The 19,818-nt window shown below is 46.1% G+C and overlaps 2 protein-coding genes across 7 annotated transcripts in view; one reads left to right on the forward strand and one right to left on the reverse strand.

The window, feature by feature from the left end:
- Positions 1 to 1,395: 1,395 nt before the first annotated feature.
- The window catches only part of AP4B1 (adaptor related protein complex 4 subunit beta 1), a 31,699-nt gene continuing 13,276 nt past the window's right edge, over positions 1,396 to 19,818 (reverse strand). For 2 of the 6 annotated variants that reach the window (XM_055312346.1, XM_055312347.1), the window contains exons 2-12: positions 11,426 to 11,630; positions 10,301 to 10,474; positions 8,519 to 8,743; positions 7,914 to 8,044; positions 7,389 to 7,536; positions 6,115 to 6,611; positions 4,830 to 4,913; positions 3,944 to 4,047; positions 2,911 to 3,118; positions 2,411 to 2,692; positions 1,396 to 2,147 (exon numbers count right to left, since the gene is read on the reverse strand). In XM_055312346.1, the coding sequence (XP_055168321.1) occupies positions 1,720 to 2,147; positions 2,411 to 2,692; positions 2,911 to 3,118; positions 3,944 to 4,047; positions 4,830 to 4,913; positions 6,115 to 6,611; positions 7,389 to 7,536; positions 7,914 to 8,044; positions 8,519 to 8,743; positions 10,301 to 10,419 (2,226 nt within the window). In that variant the 5' untranslated portion in view covers positions 10,420 to 10,474; positions 11,426 to 11,630 and the 3' untranslated portion in view covers positions 1,396 to 1,719. The other 4 variants (XM_055312349.1, XM_055312345.1, XM_055312350.1 and 1 more) reach the window with 4 other exon arrangements.
- Positions 10,883 to 16,514, forward strand: DCLRE1B (DNA cross-link repair 1B). The gene is made up of 4 exons (XM_055312352.1): positions 10,883 to 11,446; positions 12,105 to 12,270; positions 12,600 to 12,782; positions 15,004 to 16,514. Exons 1-4 carry the CDS (start codon positions 11,258 to 11,260, stop codon positions 16,056 to 16,058), a joined length of 1,593 nt encoding a protein of 530 aa, XP_055168327.1. The 5' UTR covers positions 10,883 to 11,257; the 3' UTR covers positions 16,059 to 16,514.

Below are 19,818 nucleotides of genomic sequence, written 5' to 3' on the forward strand. Positions count from 1 at the left end.
GAACCTGCTTCTCCCTCCTGCTGTGTCTCTGCCTTTCTCTCTGTGACTCTCAAGAATAAATAAATAAAATCTTTAAAGAAAAAAAAAAAAATCCAGGCCCTTGCCAGAAAATTCAATGCTGTCTGTTATCTACTCTTAAGAGCCTAGTTGAGAGAAGTAATGCATGAAAAAATCTTTTAAAGGTATGCAAGTCCATTTATGTACCTACATAGTAAAAGTCCTTGAATTAAGCTAGATGACATTTGGATCATGTTATCGTTAAGTTCTTGAAGAAATGCCCTCGCTAAGCTCCATGTTAAAGTTATGCTCTCCATTTTCATTAAAGAACCCTGTAAGTCATGAGAAACCCATTACTAATTTTCTGTAAGAATCCTGTACTTATCACTTAGTGCCACCTATGTGAAACTACATGTAGATTCCTTTTAAAAATGAATATTGATGGGGCACATGGGTGGCTCAGTGGTTGAGCATCTGCCTTTGGCCCAGGTCCTGATCCCAGGGTCCTGGTATTGACTCCCACATCAGGCTCCCCGCCAGGAAGCTGCTTCTCCTTCTGCCTATGTCTCTGCCTCTGTCTCTCATGAATAAATAAATAAAATCTTAAAAATTAATATTGGAAAGTTTCTTCCCTCTGATGACAGTTATATACCTATTTCTCTTCACCTTGACTGTCAAATCACTTACGGAGCTAAATTTGAGGCTCTACTGCATCAATTATGTAGGCTCTTAGACCTGAACATGTGCGTACTTCCTTATCACCAACCACGTTGGTCTTAAGTAGTTATTTCCATTTTTCCCTGTTGTAGATCCTCTGGTTATCTACATTTCACTATCTATACTTTAAATCATTTTATTATATCTGCTCTTAAGTTGCATCAGTTAATGTATGAAATGTGGGCAGGTCTGAATGCAACTGAAAGCAGAGAAGAGTGACAGGAAACCATTACACCAGTACTACTAGACACATGCCCTGGATGCCATGACAGCCCGAACAGGACCGATAATGAGAGCAGCAAGGGTCACAGAAAACTTCCTGCAAGAGCTCATGACTTCCAGTGTGCATGACTTAGCAGAACACTGTAAGACAAGGACTAGATGGTACTTAAAGAAAGAAGATAGGAGGGTGAGGAAATGTTCTAGCCAATAAGTAAAAGCAGGTACCAAAGCACAGAGGTGAGAGAGCCTTGTGCATTCAAGGAATGCTAGTGGTTTGCTTTTTCAAGAACGGTGTTTGGACGAGCAGTGAGACAGGACACCAAAGAGTCACTTTGGATGCTACTTTGAACTCTGGCCTTGAAAAGTGTGATTAGAAATATGACACCAGTGAGGAATTTATTGCAGTAACACAGGGAAGAAAAGATGACCCCCCCCACACACACACAAATGATGACTTCATCAGTTTCCATAAACATTGAGCATCTTTAATTAGTTAAAACAATCCCTAAAATGGATTAGAAAAGAATCCAAATCCTATCCTCACCCCATCCCATCCCCTTACCAACATTAACCTTTTCAACAACACCTGGAAAAATGGGGTCATTCACCTAGAGGTATGAGAGGAAGAAGTCAATTGTCTTTGGACAAAAACATAAGAATCCTGATTCTGAGATTGTCCATTCTCTTTTGCATTTGATAATATCTGGACTTCAAGCAATTCTAATCAGAAAAACTAGAACTCTGATAGCTACTATCTCACTTAGGACAGGCAGCAAGAATCTGTTAGGATTTTATGTCTCCAATGGTTCCAAGCACAGTTTCTAATACAGAAATAAAACCGTTCAGTGTCTCTGTCCTCGGCTCATTCTGTTTCACAGAGATCTGCATTTCTGAGTTCTCGGGCTCCAACAGCAGTTCTGTTAGAAACAGGCAGCCGGTGTCATCCTGAGCACTGAGGTAGGCTTTCCACGGGTGAGCCCCAGCCCTGCTCATTGCGATGGTCTGGATGTTCACTACTTGTAGGGCCATTTGGAGGGTGTCAGGATGGACTGCTCCCTGCCAAGGGAATACTTGCTGATGAGCAACTTTCAGGCTAAACCAAGTTTTCTCAAAATACTCAGCAGTAAGCTGGCAATTGGGGACGAGCATGAGGGCTCCAGAATCTGGGAGTTCTTGTACTGTCTCCTTGTGCTCTTCAGGAATCAGGGGACCTAAAAGAGGCAGAAAGCTTGTATAAGAGATCTTCTTAATCTATATGAACTATGGTTTTTATCTAGATTTCCAAAAGTACACAATGTGACTTTTATCTTCAGATAAATGGTTGAAATAACCAATGAAGAACTTCTTTGTTGCCCATCAAGACTTCAAATTCAGGCAACAGCCTAAGATGTAGCTAGGGTACTCTACTTTCTACCAGTCATTGCAAAAAGTAAAGAATTTTCACGACAAGATATAAAGTAAGAACTATTTTTACCTGAGGTGGCAAAGGATGCAGTGTTAGGAAGCTCTGGGCCCCGATGCTCTGCCCCCTGGTATTTACAGATGGCTGCCCAACGGGCTTTGCCATAGACCGGCACTAGTGTGTTGAAGTCTGAGGCCCAGCTATTCACAGGTCTTTCCGTCTGATCCTCCAAAAGTCCAAGAGAAGGGTCAGATTTAGGGCTACACAGGATCCGCTTCACTTCATCAATGCCAGCTAAGAGAAGGCGATAATAGAAGAGACCCCGGTCCCGTACTGCCATATCCTTTTCTTCCTCTGAGGTTAAGACAAAGACTGAGTTAATTACAAGCAAAAACAAAAACACTCTTTCTACCCTGTGCCAACCACATGGCGGGGTGGGGGTGGGGGGACTCCTAGAGAACATTAACATCATTAACATTGTCTTCTTGGGTCCCAGACATGACTTACCAAACAGGGTCAGCTGTCAGAATGTTTACTATCTGACAAGAACAGTTTCCTTCTGAAGAGCCTACCTATGCAGTAATGTAACAGACGCCCCAGCATGTCCTGGCACTCAGCAGGTCGGCAGAGGAAAAGGCGCAGCAGTGCAGTCAGTAGCTCCATCTTCACCGCTGGAAATGTCTCTGACTTCACATTCTCCACAAAGTCTTCTAACACGTAGGGAGCATTGGGAATTCTTTCTCCATGGACACCAAGGAGCCAAATAAGTGCCTGTTTCCCCTGGGGAATAAAGGAGTAAGAGCTCAACATTTGGCTGTCCCAAACACAATGGCAGGTTGTGCTTCCCCTGCAACATCGGCAGCAAAGGTATAATCTTTTATTTACTTCAACTTGCATTGTATCGATCCCCTGCACCCTGACTCCACTCTCTACAACAAATAGGAATAAAATGTTACTACACAAAAGGAGACTCCAAACTCCCAGAGCCTGTGTGGGTTATATATTAAGGCTTCCTCAGTTTGGGGACCTTTGCCCCAATCTGGGCTTTATTAATGTGCCAATGGAAGCTACTGAAAGATTCCTCTAAACCACTTCATGAAACTAGTAATTAACCTAGAGTGCAAATCGAGGTCATATGTGAAGCTTCTTAAAAACCTTGGGATCCCTGGGTGGCGCAGTGGTTTAGCGCCTGCCTTTGGCCCAGGGCGTGATCCTGGAGACCCGGGATCGAATCCCACATCGGGCTACCGGTGCATGGAGCCTGCTTCTCCCTCTGCCTGTGTCTCTGCCTCTCTCTCTGTCTCTCTGTGTGACTATCATAAATAAGTTAAAAAAAAAATTTTAAACTTTAAAAACAAAAACAAAAACTACCGTCCAGGTCTACCACTCCTGAAAGTTTGTAGGCCTGCGGTGAGGCCCAAATATCCACCAATGACTCTGATTCTCATTCCAGCTGAAAACACCATGGTCTAAATCTTGAACTCAAAACAGTTCAAGAAAACAATACTATCAAAGCATTTGTGAGAGAAGAATTAGATTCCATTTTACAGAGCAGGGTCCCAAGCATTTCTCCTCTGCCTGAAGTAAAGCAGAATTACCACCTACCTCGCTATCCTCAATGTTCTCCTCACAGCCGGGCAGAGCCTGACACACAGCTTCCGTACACTGAGGACACAACCAAACCAGGTCTCGGAAAGTTTGCACCACCACTAAAACACAGCTCAGGATACAAGAGCACACGATTAGAGGCTCCACGCAGAAAGGAATCTTAAAAGAAGTCACATATTCAGACTAGATTGCTACTGTAATTGCTACTGAATTTCTGTAAAATGCGTGTTGGAGGGGTGGTCAATGATTACCTGAGAAATGTTGGACATGGGCAATAATTTCTTAAATGAATGTTGCCCTTATTGGATTGGCTATGAGGATAAATGAGCTAATATATGCAAAATGTGCTAATATGTGCAAAAGCACATTATAGAATGTAAAGCAAATGTGAGGTCATATTATTGTTGAATGCTATTCTAAAGACAGTATAAATGGAGCTACCATGGCTGGGACTAGGGTAAGGCAAACAAGGCACTGGGGGTGTAAAATTTAAGAAGACACATAGTGTTAGCACTTGCACGAACCTGAGAGTGAGTGCCTCTTTAAATTTTTACATCCTGGGGACCCTGCTTGCCTCACCCTAGTCCCAGCCCTAGAAGCCACTGCTGACATAAAGGAAAAAGAGAAGTAAAGGTGGGGAGTTAACATGCATGAGCATTCTGGTACCCTTCATTATCTACAGAACAGCCTTGTAGAGTTATGGCAACCTGAAGACCCTCTACCTATTGGATCTAAGACCTTATGCTATTTCTGATAGCAACAGATGATGATGCAAAGAAAAGTTTAAAGCTCTTATTCAACAACAAATATTTTATAAGCAACTGCTATGGGGCAAGCAATTGACCCAAAAAAAAAAAGTGCTCAAAGGGTAGCCAGCCATTACCTGTGGTAATGTGCTCTTGTCGAAGCCCCAGCAACTCTGTTAGAATCTGCACACACTGGTCTGTGTAGGTCCTGGCAATACCACCTACGGAGAAACAGAGAGAAGAGCAAAGTGGTAAGTCAAATCCTAGCACCTCATTTTTAAAAAACTTCCCATCAAAGACAAAGAGAACCAGAGATACCCTTAAAAAAAAATTACCTCTTGCTTGATTAAATAACAATCTGTTTCCTAAGTTTGGTAAAACTGAATTTTCCATTGAACAAGGTTGAAAACTTTCAGCAACAAAGGTATTTATGTGGCAGCTAGATACGAGGCATCGCTGGCTGCAGATCATCTACACAGCAATGTTCTGCCAGGAACACTTGACAGCAGTCACCTGACTACAGGAGACTCTGCTCTCCTCTTTGTTCTCTCTTGCTGCTCCTGAAAATAATCATTCTTTATTCTAATATAAGGGCTCCTCTCCTCTGCCACTTGAAGCCCTCCAACAAAACGTAACTCCCCGGCTGCTTTCCTTTTGTGAGTCACTGTGGCCTTTTGAATTCCAGACAGAGTAGTATGAAAAAGCCTGTAAGGTTTAGGATTTACTCTGTACTGGTCTGTACTTAGCACAATACATAGCTCGTAGTAGAAGCTCAATAAACAACTGGCCAACTCACATAGGACTTTTTTTTTTTTTTAAGATTTTATGTATTTATTCATGAGAGACACAGAGAGAGAAGCAGAGACACAGGCAGAGGGAGAAGTAGGCTTCATGCAGGAAGCCCGATGCAGGACTCAATCCCAGGATCATGTTCTGAGCCAAAGGCAGACACTCAACCGCTAAGCTGCCCAGACATCTCTGACATAGGACTTTGAGTCTGGAAAGTCGACTTCCAACCCCAGGTCAGGAACTACATGACCTTTTGGTCAATTTAATAACCTTTTTGTTTCTGGGTCTCTTCATCTCTAAAACGAAGTGATAATACTTGTCCACTTTTCCTGACTGCCTCTCAAGATGGTGCTAAGATGATATACAGGAAAACATTCTGGGTAACAAAAGCAATATAAATTTTAAGTACGCTAGTTTGAGTTATCTGTGTTCTCTATCTTAGAAGATATGGCAACACCAGTGTTGACAAAGAAAAAAACCTCCCCCCACTCCTCTCTGCGGTCACTGACCCTATTCTTTGGTGCACAGTAATTTGTCTCTGATGCAAGATTCATTCCCTTTTCTTCTCTATGGTTCCACAGCTTTCTGGTTGGTCGAAGCTCTCCAAAAGGAAAAAAGGCAGCAGATACCTACCTATGGCAAAGATGGCGGCCTGAGCAAAATCGGCTGACACATCTGTACAGTACCCTCGGAGCTCCTCTAGCACCTGCTGTACATTCTCGTCGTTCACCAGCTCGCACAGCACCTCCACCTTCTGTAACTTGATGTAGTGGGGCTCCGAGTAGGAGCAAAAAAATTTTTTGTAGTGGCTGCTAAAGTGACCGGGCAAACTATGCAAGATCTGACGCACATGACATAGAGCAGCAAAACAGAGCTCACGACTCTCTGAAGAACAGGCAGCCAGCAAAGGTCCCTTGACTTGCACAAGCACATCTGTTTGTACATGGGGGAATTTTTTTGCCAAGATTAGGAAGAGTTTTGTGGCCCCCATCACCACACCAGGGCTACTGCTCTTGAGAAAGCTGTCTAACAGATTGAGAATGTCAAACAGCTCCTCCTCACTGCGGGGTTGATAGCGTAGCAGAAAGTTCAATACTTCAGCCTGGCCCCATTGGTCCAGTTTTGGCATTCTAGCCAAAAAAGAAAAGAAAAGTGTTATTTTAGCAACCAAACTAGGACCATCTGCATGCAAATGCCATGTCACCAGTCATCTGTTCATCACAACAAGGAGGAAATTCTCAAAACAGTCTATGCCATAAAAGAATCATTCTTTTTATGTACTATTTAAACTTTACACAAAATAGGCTTTAAGGTCTGAGTTGAGTTTACAGTACAAATTCTCACTTATCCAAGGCCAAAGACCATGATCACTATACCTAGATCCTGATTTTTTTACAGTTTAAGACAGCATAAATGCTTCGTTTGGTGGAACATAATGATTGTAGAGGAGGACAGAACCTATTTCCACAGGATATTTCTGTCATCTTTCCATATAATCAAAAGAATCTAAGACAAATAAAAGAAATTCTCTCAGTGAAATACAAGAAAGTTAATAGTGATGGTTGACTTTACTACTCTAAAGAAGTTGTTCAAGATGTTTCCTTAGAATAAAGGAAAAGGAGAGAAAATGAGTGAAAATATCAGTGAGGGTGACAAAACATGAGAGACACCTAACTCTAGGAAACGAACAAGGGGTAGTGGAAAGGGAGGTGGGTGGAGGGTTGGGGTGACCGGGTGATGGGCACTGAGGGGGGCACTTGGCAGGATGAGCACTGGGTGTTATGCTAAATGTTGGCAAATTGAACTCCAATTAAAAAAAAAAAAAGATGTCTCCTTAATTTAACACGTCAAGATCCCACTAGGATGCAGATCTCATAATAACAAAAAGAGCACTGAGGCAACCAAACCGATTTAAGAGATGGTGGGCGATGGGCTTGTTGATGACAACACCTCCTTCCTGTTTCAGAATTTCTTCTAGAGACCTCAGGCAATTCACAACCACAATTGGATCCTGGTCACGCAGCAAACTGTATAACTCATTTACCAGAGCACCGTCTATAAAAGAGCACAAAGATCACAGATAAAGAACAGCTTCAGAGTCTCAGGAATAGAACCAGAGTAATAACTCCAGGTAGACAAAGCTGACCTTCTCTGCCTCAAAAATAACAAAGGCAATAACAAAGTGCAAGGCAAAAAATTGCCATCTCCATACTGTTCTAAGTAGCTAATCCAATGGATCTCACCTGGGCCCCCAAAGAAAAGACTTCTCTAATGTCAAAAAATACCAAACCAGCCTTTCTACTTAAAGAGGCAAGTACAGAAGTAGGGCCATATTACTATTTTCTACCAAAGTCATGTCATCTTTTACAAAACCATACATATAATGGAGACACAAATAAATACTGATCATGATGGATTACACTGAAACTTACCCACTTCAGAGTCTCCATGAAGATTATGCATCTTGGCACAACCAAGGACCGCCACCCTCCTGACATATGAAGCTTTATCTCGCAGGCCATTGAGAATAGGCTGTTGGATATATTCCTGCACACCAGGCATCCTAAGCAACACATCCTGGAGTCAGCCAGATCTTGAAATAGTAGTTTTGACATACTTCAGCCCCTATTCACTCAACAAGAGGGTTAGTAGATGTTTGAATGTACCTCTATCACATCATAAAGAATTAGGGAAAGCCACTGCCAAACTTAAAAAGTCAGACTTGATTTTTCATTTGGAATAGTACTCCAGGGGCAGCAAAAATATATTATCTACATATTATCTATATTTACTGACTTGTTTAGAAACCTTTACCCAAAACCAAAAACTATTTCAGTGAGGATGGAAAACTCCCTTTAATGTAATCATATGACATAGTTTTTTAAGCCTAAGCAATGGCTGAAAACCTGAGTTCAGGTTACAACAGCATTTTCCCTAGTATTACGAAGCTCAAGTAGATTATCACCATTGAAAACGTGCCCCATGATCTCCTGAATACATCAGCCACTGATAAACAGTCAGGGAAGCGAGTACTCACCTAAGGCTACACATGCTCCGTAATGCCAGCCCTCGCACCATCGGATTGGGATCCGAACAGTCTTTGCACAGCGTATTAATAGCCAAAAGAGCCAGATCTGGTTTCAGGGGGGCGTATGTACACATGTACAGATAAACCAACTTCTTCTGAACAATATCTACAGTGGCACTCGCCTTCACCATTTCCATGAAAACACCGGACATGTCCAAGCCCTGCGTCATGTGCCTGAAACCAATACACACAGTAGAAAAAAGTAAAATACATAATCCCCAGCCGACAACAAAAGGCATTTTACCTATAGACATCCTGGCTATCCAACTAGATTGTGAAGGAAGCAACCACATCTACCTTGCCTATTACACTACACAATACTTCACACTATGGGCCTACCACAAATGTTCTTCTATTCATTCAACAAACACTTATTGAATTCCTGGTACATTCCAGTGTAACTCAGCTTCTACATTCCAGGGATATGCTCTGGGGATATAATCTTGAAGAATGCATGGTCTCAGATCTCTAGGAACTCAAAATATGACTAAGGAGCAAGATAAAAAAACACCACTAATTACAGTACAACAGGTAAGTATTAAAACAGAAGTAACAGACAAGGTGCAGTGAGGATCCAGAAATCTAATACTGCTAAGAAATCATAAAATGGGGGGGGATCCCTGGGTTTCTCAGCGGTTTGGTGCCTGCCTTCCGGCCAGGGCGTGAGCCTGGAGTCCACGGAAAGAGTCCCGCATCCGGCTTCCTGCATGGAGCCTGCTTCTCCCTCTGCCTGTGTCTCTGCCTCTGTGTCTTTCATGAATAAATAAATTTAAAAAAAAATCATAAAATGTTTCCAAAGAGGAAGTAATACTTCAGTTGAATGAGCTGGAATTTTCCAGGCAAGTGTAGTAAGTAAGTAATGCTACACTCTGCGAGTCTGCAAGTAGTTCCGTAAGCAGGGTGTTCTTTGGTTGCTATGATAAGAAGTTTGGACTTTATTCTGTAGATCACTATTTCTCAAGCGGTGGTCTCCTACAGGAAGCAGATGGGATGTCTGTTTCCAATGCATATTCCTGGGTTCCACGCCACCTTACTAAAAGCAGTACTACTGGACCAGATGAAAATTTTACATTTTTTTAAAAAAGCACCCCAAGGGACTTTTGTACATACCAAAGTTTGCAATCCACAAGCACAGGCAAGAGTTATGCATTATTCAAACTCGTACGTTGGGAAACTTGACTGAAATGAGGCAAGGTGACCTACTGGTAAGCCGCTGCAATTGCTTTGGTAATAAAACCAGAACAGCGGTGCCAACAAAAAATAAATAGGTAGAACTTTTTAAGGAAAAGAAGATGGATATCTAGAACTATATATCCATACCATCTGACCAGAGAAGTGAAAATCAAGAGTCATCAAGACGGATTCCCTCCCCTGGTCAGCTGGATGGTGACATTCCTCAACCCAAATACCAGCGGAAGAGCAGGTTTGGGGAGCGGGGCAGGACGCAGGTGCTATTTTGCATGTCTTTGAAGAAACATCCAGATGGGAATGCCCAGCAGGCAGCAGGATGTGTGGGTCTGAAGATACAAAAGGCTTTTTGTCCTAGATTCTGTAAGTCTAGAGGGAGTCAGCAGTGTACTGTGTGTACAGTGTCCAGGCACGGGTGTAACCACTCTGCCGAGTAAACCGAGTCAAGTCGGTCCCCCGGGGGGGGCTGCGAAGGCCGGCGGAGCAGCAGGGCGGCCAGGGGTGGAGGGCCCGAGCGGCGGGAGCGCGGGCCGTAGCTGATACCTAATCACTCGCTGGATGACATTCCGGTAGCGCAGCCTATCCGCCTGAATGTGCGGGTTGCACAGAGCCTTCTTCAGCTCCTTCACCACGTCCTCGGAGCCCAGGCATCGGTACGGCATCGTCTCCCGGCCAGGGGCAGCCCCCGCGGGCTCCTCCCAGCCCGGACGGGGGAACCTGGGCGAAGCAAAGGTCGGTCAGCGAAGCGCCCCGAGGCGCGAGGTCGGCCCCGCCTCCGCTTCCCCCGGGCCGCAGCCCAGGCTCCGCCACTCACACCAGCCCTCTCCACGGCCCGCGAGCCCGAACCCGGCTCCGGCGGTTCCCTCCTGGGGCCCGCAGGCCGGCTCGCTCCGCCCCGCGACGGCCCCGGCTACCCCGAGGCCCTCCGCCCCATTTCCAGCCTCGCCGCCCCAGGGCGCGGCCCCTCCCCGGCCAGGGCCGCCGTCCGAGCGCCTCCGCGCGGCGGCCCGCCCCGATAGGCCGCGGCCAGCGCTCTGCGGAAGTCCCGCCTCCTCCGGGCCGACGGCGCCCAGCCGCGGCCACACCCCCCCGCCCCCCGCGGGAGCGCCGAGCGCCGCCCGGACGCCGACCTCCCCGCGCCCTCCCCCGCCGCTCCGCGGGGCGCAGCCGCGCAGCTCCCTCTGCCGGGGGCGCGGCGACCATCGGAGATCCGCTGCTTCGGCCTGTCTGCGCCCGGCAGCGCGCGCTTTGAGTGCCCGGCCTCAGCCCCGGCTCCCGCGCGCGGGGAGGAGTGGCGCTCCGGCGGGCGGTTTCCGCGGTTTGCGCTTCCAGCCGGGCCTCCCGGGAGCGCGGCCGCTTCCTTCTTTCTGCCCCCGCCGGAGGGGCTTCTTCCTCTCCCGGGCTGGCTTCCCGTTGCCCCCAGCGCGACTTTCCGGAGGGCGCGGTCGCGGAGCCCTGAGCCCATGAGGATCCCGCCGGCGACCCCGCGGCCCCGCCACCATGAACGGGGCCCTGATCCCCCACACCCCCATCGCCGTGGACTTTTGGAGCCTGCGCCGGGCTGGCTCCGCACGGCTCTTCTTCCTGTCCCACATGCACTCGGACCACACCGTGGGTTTGTCTAGCACCTGGGCCCGGCCGCTCTACTGCTCCCCCGTCACGGCTCACCTCGTGCACCGTCAGCTGCAGGTACCCGGGGGCTGGGGCGGGGTGGAGTCCGGTGGAGATCTGCGATCCGTCACAGCCTCGGACGCGCAGAGCGGGGACAGGAGGGCAGAGTTCTACAAATGCCGGAGTGGTTTGAATCCAGAAATGCGTCTTTAGCTCAGAATGGGAGTCTGGCTTCTTGACTGGCCGACTTGGGATGCTTCAGCTAGAAGTCGGGGAGATCTTTTAGTCCACCCAAGGGAACTACCTACCTTTTCATGTAAACTAGGCCAGTGCTTCCTTAGTCTCATAAGAATCCACCTGATGTGCTGGGGGACTACACATGTTCTCCAGCGGCCCCCACCCTACCTCCGCTCTCCCACCGATCCAGTAGATCTAGCTGGAGCAGGTCTTGGAAATCTGGTTGGACCGGGTGCTCCCTAGGGATTATGATGATCAGGAATGTCCGAGAATCTCTTGGCTAGACTGGTTTTGGACTCATAATTTAAATTGTACAAAGAGTGGGAGGGGAGAGTGAGAGGAAGAAGGGGGGATTTGAGGGGACTCTCCATACAGCTCCTGCTCCAGGGTGGCTTAGGATGTGGTCTGCTTTCCCTCCTTGCCGTAAAGGGTTAGTTCCTGATCCAGGGCAGTATCAAGGAGATTCCGTGTTCACTAGAATGACCAACTTTTTCCTCAGGTATCTAAGAAGTGGATCCGGGCCTTGGAGGTTGGTGAGAGCCATGTCCTGCCTCTAGATGAAATTGGGCGTGAGACCATGACTGTAACCCTCATGGATGCCAATCACTGCCCTGGCTCTGTCATGTTTCTCTTTGAAGGATACTTTGGAACCATCCTCTACACAGGTGGGCCTCCCTCCTACCTTCCCAGCCTAGATACCACTTTTCTTGAGTAGCCTTAACTCAGAAGTCTGGAGGCCTCCTAGCTTCAACCCATATAAACAAAGTGACCCTTTCTCAACTGATTTCCCACTCTTTAAAGTTTCAAACCTTATAAAGAATAATAAAAACGGAAGCAAAATGGAAACGGAAGCTATACTGTGTTAGTGCCTGACTTCCTGTTAGTTTTTCCACAGGCCAGTAATCAAGTGTCTATCAGCTGTTGGAAGCAGGGAGAGGCTTGTGTTTTATACTTTTGTCTCTGACTCTCTGCTCCCTGTATGTTCTTTGTCTAGGTGACTTTCGGTATACACCATCCATGTTAAAGGAGCCAGCCCTGAAACTGGGGAAACAGATCCATACCTTATACCTAGACAACACCAACTGCAATCCAGCCCGGGTTCTTCCTTCCCGACAAGAAGCTGCCCGCCAGATTGTTGAGCTCATTCGAAAGCACCCACAACATAACATAAAGATTGGTGAGTGGTTTCCTTTCCTTTTTCTTTCACCCATAGCTAATGAATCTTGGGGTTTTTTTTTTTTTTTTTTGAGGGTTTCTCATATCCTTCAGGTCTTTGTAGACCCCCCCCTACTTCTCCATGAAATCTACCCTGACCCCCTTATCTAAAATCGCAATCTTCCTGGGGTGCCTGGATGGCATAGTCAGTTAGCCTCCAACCCTTGGTTTCAGCTCAGGATCGTGAGATCAAGCCCTGCCTAGGGCTCCACACCAAGCGCCCAGTCTGCTTAAAATTCTCCCAGCTGTCCAACACCAACATCCTGCCCCTGCCCCGCTGTGCACAGTGTCTCTCTCTCAATAAATAAATAAATCTTAAGAAGAAATTACAATCTTCCCACCATCTCTGTTCCCACATTCCCACTTCCTGATCCCTTATACCATCTCAGCTCTTTCATAACGCTCATCATCTTCCAGTATACTCTATCCATGTTTCGATATACTATTGCTTATTTGTCTATTCTCCACTTCTGCTATATATACACACGCACACACACCCCAACTCCTTGAAAGCATGGATAGAGGTAGGAAGGAGTCTTATTTGTGGAACAGAGAAGCAGCAGCCAGAGTGACAGGCACACAGTGGGTGAGGAGGCTGCCAAGGTAAGAGGGACTGAAGTGCTTGCTTATAAGCTTGAACTTGATCCTAAATGTAATCCTTAAGTGTAACCTGATCCAAATGGTTACATTTGGATAAAAAGCTGTGGAAGGTTTTCAAATAGGAGAGAGCCAATATTGGATGATCACCTCATAACATATTCCACAATTTACATTCGTTGTATTTGGTTATTACCTGTTTACCCCTACTAGAATATAAATTCCACAATGGTGGGGCTCTTTGTTTTATTTGTGGATATATCCCAAATGCTTAGATTAATGCCTAAGGAGGTACTCAATAAATATTTGTACCTGAGTGAACAAAATTTATCAGAATGTAGATATTCAAGTGAAGTGCTTAAAACCAGACACAGCCAGAAACCAACTATATGGTTGGGTCTAGCGATTCCACAATTGTATATAAAACATTTTGGGGCCTTTTTTTTTTTTTTTTTTTTTTGTAAATTTTATTAAGAGCACAAGCACACACGAGTAGGGGTAGGGGCAGAGGAAGAGACTCTCAAGCCGACTCCACAGAAAGCATGGAGCCCATAGTGGGGCTTGATCTCAAGAGTCGGAGATCATGACCTGGGCCAATCAAGAGTCAGATGTTTAACCAACTGAGCCACCCAGGTGCCCTCATTTTGGGGCTCTCTAACTGGTACTTCTGCTTTCAGCATCTCCTCACCCAGGTGACCCAATAATACTGCTACTACCCCCCCCCCCAAAGCCCTCCTCTGATCATTTTATTCCTGTGATTAAAATTAGCCATTTTCCGGGACATCTGGGTGGCTCAGTGGTTGAGCATCTGCCTTCAGCTCAAGGTGTGATCCTGGAGACCCGGGATCAAGTCCCACATCAGGCTCCCTGCATGGAGCCTGCTTCTCTCTATGCCTGTGTCTCTGCCTCTCTCTCTCTGTGTCTCTCATGAATAAATAAATAAAATCTTAAAAAAAAAATTAGCCATTTTCCTGCTGCACATTCTTTAATGGCTCCCCTTCGCTTACAGAATTAAGTTCAAACTCCTTAGCAGTGTATACAGGCCCTTTATTATGCAACCCTTACCAATTGTTCTCTCCTGTGTCATTTCTTACCAATTCCTTCTTTGCACTTTAGTAACACTGACTCATCATCCCCTTCCCTTGCCAGGTAGACTCAGACCCATCCTTTATGACCACTCAGTTGCCACTTTCAGGAAAGTTTCCCTAATTGTCAACCAGTAGATACTTTTCTTTACTCTCATAATACTGTGTGCATGTCTCTAACATTGCCCATAACCACATTGCTTCTGGGTCCTTGTGGAGGTTACACTCCTTGAGGACTGAGGCTTATGCTTATTTTCACAGGGCCTAGCACCTGGTAGATGCTTTCCTTTGTTGAACTGAACCAGTGGGTGGATTCTGTTTAAGCCTTCCCCCATCTTCTGTGTATCTCAGCTCATATGCCACCTCCTCCCCGATGTACTCCCCGATTGCTCCATCAATTTTGTGTATTTTTGTTAAACATTTGGTTGATTTCTTAGGATTCCCCAGTATCTTCTTTCTCTTTCATCTCTTGCTTTTCCCATTTCCTTTAACATTATCCAGGACTCTATAACCTGGGAAAGGAGTCACTGCTGGAGCAGCTGGCCCTGGAGTTTCGGACCTGGGTGGTACTAAGCCCTCAGCGCCTGGAGTTGGTGCAGCTGCTGGGCCTGGCAAATGTGTTCACCGTGGAGGAGAAGGCCGGCCGCATCCATGCCGTGGACCACATGGAGATCTGCCGCGCTGCCATGCTGCACTGGAACCAGACCCATCCTACCATTGCTATCCTTCCCACGAGCCGGAAAATCCACCGCTCCCACCCTGACATCCACATCATCCCTTACTCTGACCATTCTTCCTTCTCAGAGCTTCAGACCTTTGTCGCAGCACTGAAGCCTTGCCAGGTGGTGCCCATTGTCAGTCAGCAGCCCTGTAGGGACTACTTTCAGGACAGCCTGAGCCCTGGGCTCTCTATACCCCTGATCCCAAACTCTGTGCAGCAATATATGAATTCCTCTTCAAGAAAACCAAGCTTTCTCTGGCTGTTGTTAGAAAGGAGGCTAAAGAGGCCGAGAACTCAGGGTGTTGTGTTTGACTCCTTTCAGGAAACTGCTGATCAGTCGCAACCTGACAGGGACTCACAGAAGGCCAGGAACGAGAACCTTTCTGGGGAGCTTGAGAAGCAGAAACCATCATTCCTGGACCTCAGCAGCAAAGAATGGGTTGGGGAAGTCCCAAACTCTGAGTCCCAGAAGATGGTGACTGTACTGACTGCCCCTTTGAGTTTTTCAATGCACTTACGGTCTACAGATGAGGAATTTCTCTCTCTAGAAACTGGGGAGGATATGGGTGTAGGGCCCCACTTGGTACCCAAGGGAGACCATGCTGGCTCAGCAGCCTTGGGGAACCAGAGTACCTGGGTGGGCCAGGATTCTCCACTGTCCCACAGCAGCAAGGCTGCTCCTCTGCTGGCTCCTAAGTTCAGGGGCCTGGCACTAAAATACCTTCTGACTCCAGTGAACTTTTTCCAGGCACAGTTCTCTTGTAGGGGCTTTGACCAACAAGTGGAAAAATACCATAAACCCCTACTGAAATACAGAGAACTGAATGCAGAATGATCCCTTTAGCTGACCCAACACTGCAGTTTTAAAGATAGTGACTGATAGCTGGTGAGGAGGTGTGTGGTGGGCCTTGCTTTTCAACCTTCATGGGATCCCTGTGGGCTCACCCTGGAGCATTACCTCTCCAAGTGTGTCCCTTGGAATCCCAGTGCCTACAGACTTATTAGTTTTATGGTTGACTCTGTTTAAGAAACACTTTTCATTATGCCCCCTGCCCGTTATACCTGAGCACATCAAAGGTTCCAAGAAGTCTCGTAATTTAATCTGCTTAACCTTAACTTGGTATTTCTCCTTTTTGGAACATATGAACATGCAGTCCTCTGATGTGGGTGCAGAAAGAGGTGCAGTCTCCATCAGAAAGGACCAGGTTATTCCCATTGTTATTTCGTGTGCCATATGCCATTCCCCATGTCCCCTTCCCCCTCTTCCCAAATAAAGGTCCCCAGGCAGTTATGTGTTGTTGTGAGGTTTTTGTTTGTTTAAGTTAGGAACTGGGTTGCTGGAGGATAATGTGGTGATCCAGGCAGTGTGTTCTAATCCTGAATGTCACTGACTTGCCATGACCCCATCAAAGGGACTTCCTCTCTTTGCCTCTGGGAGGGAACAGGAAGCAATGAAGAACCCTGGAATGGTGCAGAGAAACTCCCCCTTGTATCCATGAGAGTTTGCAATTAGTGTCACTGGAGACTTGGAATAGCCAGCTAGGGTATTGGGCATGCCCCGCCAAGGCCATATCTGGAACCCAGCTGACATTAGACTTAGGGGTACAGCAGCCTCCCGGCTGCCTGGAGGCCCTGACTATTAGGCTGAAATAAAGTTATAAAAGATCAAATGTGTGCCAGATATTCCTGATTGTTCACATAGCTGGGATATTTGCTGCTCTCCCAACCCCCCACCCACTTGGGTTGAGTAGGGAGGGAGCCAGAGCACACAGCCTGTTTGTTTTAGTATCCAGGGCAGAGACCAAGGAGCCAGCTGGTGGAAGGGGTGGGGGTGTGCAGCTCTGCCCTGTCCTTCTGCTTGCAACCTGACAACATGCCAAACCAACAAGCGGGACAGCAGATACCATAGGCTCTGAGAGGGCACAGGCCTGTGGAGCTGGGCACATGGATAAAAACTTCCTCCGAATGGAGCCTTACAATAGAGAAGGTGGTTTCTTACCCAGGAAAAAGTTTATTACTCTCAGAAGATGTGATGAGTTTAGTAAGTAAAATAAGGCCTTGCCCTTGGGCAAGCTGTATACAGCTCTGTTCTGTCAGTGATCTTCACTGTAAGCCTCCCATGGGCTCACTAGGAGCCACAGCCGGTGAGGCATGTGGGGCAGCAGGAAACATGGGTTTGTCCTGGGCTCAAATCCAGGGCACCTTGGGCAAGGAGCTACCACACCTTGATAGTGGAGCCTCTGTTCCTCATCTGTAAAATGAGGACCGGGGTTCCTGGGGGAGAGTGGCTCAGTTGGTTAAGCATCTGCCTCCAGCTCAGGTTATGATCCCAGGGTCCTGGGATCAAGCCCCCTGTCAGGCTCCCTGCTTAGCAGAGGGCCTGCTTCCCCGCCTCTCTCTGCCTACCCTCTCTGACAAAATCTTTAAAAAAATAGAACGAGGACTGAGAGACCTACCTCTCCTGGTTGCTCTGGAGGTTAGATAATTGGTAAAATTCTGAGCTCAATGTCTATCCCATGTTGGCATTTCTAATACTGGTTCTCTTAGCTTCTCGTTCTCTAAGGAGATTATTCTATATATGAAATACTAAATTTTGGAAGTCCTATAAAAAAGATAAAAAGCCAACTGTAATTCCCCCATGAACATCAATTGTTTTCTTCTAGTCCTTTTTTGTATTTATAAATGTATTAGATATATGTTTATTTTTTCACAATTGGGGCAATACTGTATATAGTCTCAACCCTGCATTTTACTTTCAGAATATCTTAAACATTTCTTTGTACCATTAAATATTATTTGAAATGTAACTAACTATGAGTAGTTGTATGATACCTTACACAGGTAATACCATTTCCAAATTCAACATTTTGTGTGCCCTTTTTTCACAACTATACATATACAGTGAACATTTTTAGGCATATCTCATGGCATTTTTGTTTATTTCCTTAAATTATTGAAAGTAGAATTACAGTTGTAAATCTTTTTTGGGTTGGGGAGGGCAGGGGCAGAGGGTGAGAGACTCTTAAGCACGCTCTACACCCAGTGCAGAGCCCTGTCTCACAACCCTGAAATCATGACCTGAACTGAAATTGAGTCAGATGCTTAACCAACTGAGCCAAATTGTAGGTGCCCCTACAATTCTAAACTCTTAATGCAAATTGTGCCCAATTGCCCTTCAGAAAGGGCATCCTTTCTGCAGAAGAGGATAGCATTAGAATATCTTGAAGATTTGTTAAGTTCAAATGATGACTTTAGACTGGAACGTGAACATCTGGTAAATCACCTTGTGTGTTAAGTTAATAAATATTTACTAGAGCTGTGTGGGCAAAGGCTTTGCCAGAGTTCCTTTGGGAGCCTCTAGCTGTCTCAGTTCTCTTCTACCCAAAGGTGGCTGGGAGAGATAAGGTAGTCTTCATACAAGGGCCCCCAGATTGGCGTTATCTTCTAGCAACAAGGGAACCTGTCTACTTTTGGCATGTGCTGTGTCACATGCATTCCTTGAAATGGGATCTATGTGAATTCAGATGGGGGAGTAGAAGCAAATGGCTTTGAGGAACTTAATTGTTGACGGCATGTTTGTGTTTTAATAATGGGAAAGTTTTCTAAAGTAAATTTGTCTGGCTTATATTAGAGATTGGCTGTTGCCAATAGTCTCATTTGAAAGTGCTGCATTTCATATATCCATAAGTAGCCAGTTTATTTATTTTTAAGGTTTTATTTACTTACTTACTTGTGTGAGACAGTGTGTATGAAGGAAGAGACCAAGGGGGAGGGAGAGAGAATCCCAAGCAGACTCCCCACCGAGTGTGGAGGATGACACGGGGGTTCGATCCCATGATCCCATGATCCTGAGATCATGTCCTGAGTCCAAGCCAAGAGTCAGACCCTTAACCAACTGAGCCACCCAGGCACCCCTTAATGTATTTTTAGAATCTCTGAATGATCGGATAGATCTAAGGAGATCTTATCATTAGGCTTGAAGATACAGGGAGAAAGGAAGTTTCCTAGGGATCAATTAGTTGTTTCATGATCTGTGGGAAAATGTGTACTATTCCACAAGAAGACTGACAGTGGCTTAAGTCCCTTTAGAGAAAAAAAATCTGCCTGGCTGGCTTTGAGGGGCCATCTCTCACTCCTGACCCATACTGCCCTTTATAGTAGGAAATAGGAGATAAGCAAGAATGCTTATTCAAGAAAAGCAGTTGGATTTGTGATCTCCACTTCAAGTCCACTCCCAGGGAGATCATTCTCTGTATATTCTTGGAGTGGTTCTGAAGCAGGAGAAATCCCACCTGGGGGTCCATATGCACGTATTGCTGGTGCTACCACTACTGAATAGCTGTTGGTTTGTTACCTGGTTCCACCCCTCACCCTCCCTAATCACTACCACAACAAGCTATTATGTCTTGGGTTCACAGTGCTTTCCACCTCCTCCTCCATGGAACACCCCACCACATCAATACAGAATAAATCTGCTGGCCGTCATAATCTTCTACATCTATAATTCCTGTGGAGATTCTCAGAATGGTCAGGCTTGTCTTTATTTTTACCACAGTGCTTTAATTTAGCTATACTTTTCCACCTTGACTACTTGT

Source organism: Nyctereutes procyonoides, unplaced genomic scaffold (assembly GCF_905146905.1).
Source record: "Nyctereutes procyonoides isolate TBG_1078 unplaced genomic scaffold, NYPRO_anot_genome, whole genome shotgun sequence".
NCBI classification, from domain to species: domain Eukaryota; kingdom Metazoa; phylum Chordata; class Mammalia; order Carnivora; family Canidae; genus Nyctereutes; species Nyctereutes procyonoides.

Bases quoted from the DNA above. Each gene is read 5' to 3' on its own strand.
- DCLRE1B (XM_055312352.1), top strand. From the start codon at position 11,258: ATGAACGGGGCCCTGATCCCCCACACCCCCATCGCCGTGGACTTTTGG. The intron at 11,447-12,104 runs GTACCCGGGGGC...CTTTTTCCTCAG, and splicing joins TCGTGCACCGTCAGCTGCAG to GTATCTAAGAAGTGGATCCG. The intron at 12,783-15,003 runs GTGAGTGGTTTC...AACATTATCCAG, and splicing joins ACAACATAACATAAAGATTG to GACTCTATAACCTGGGAAAG.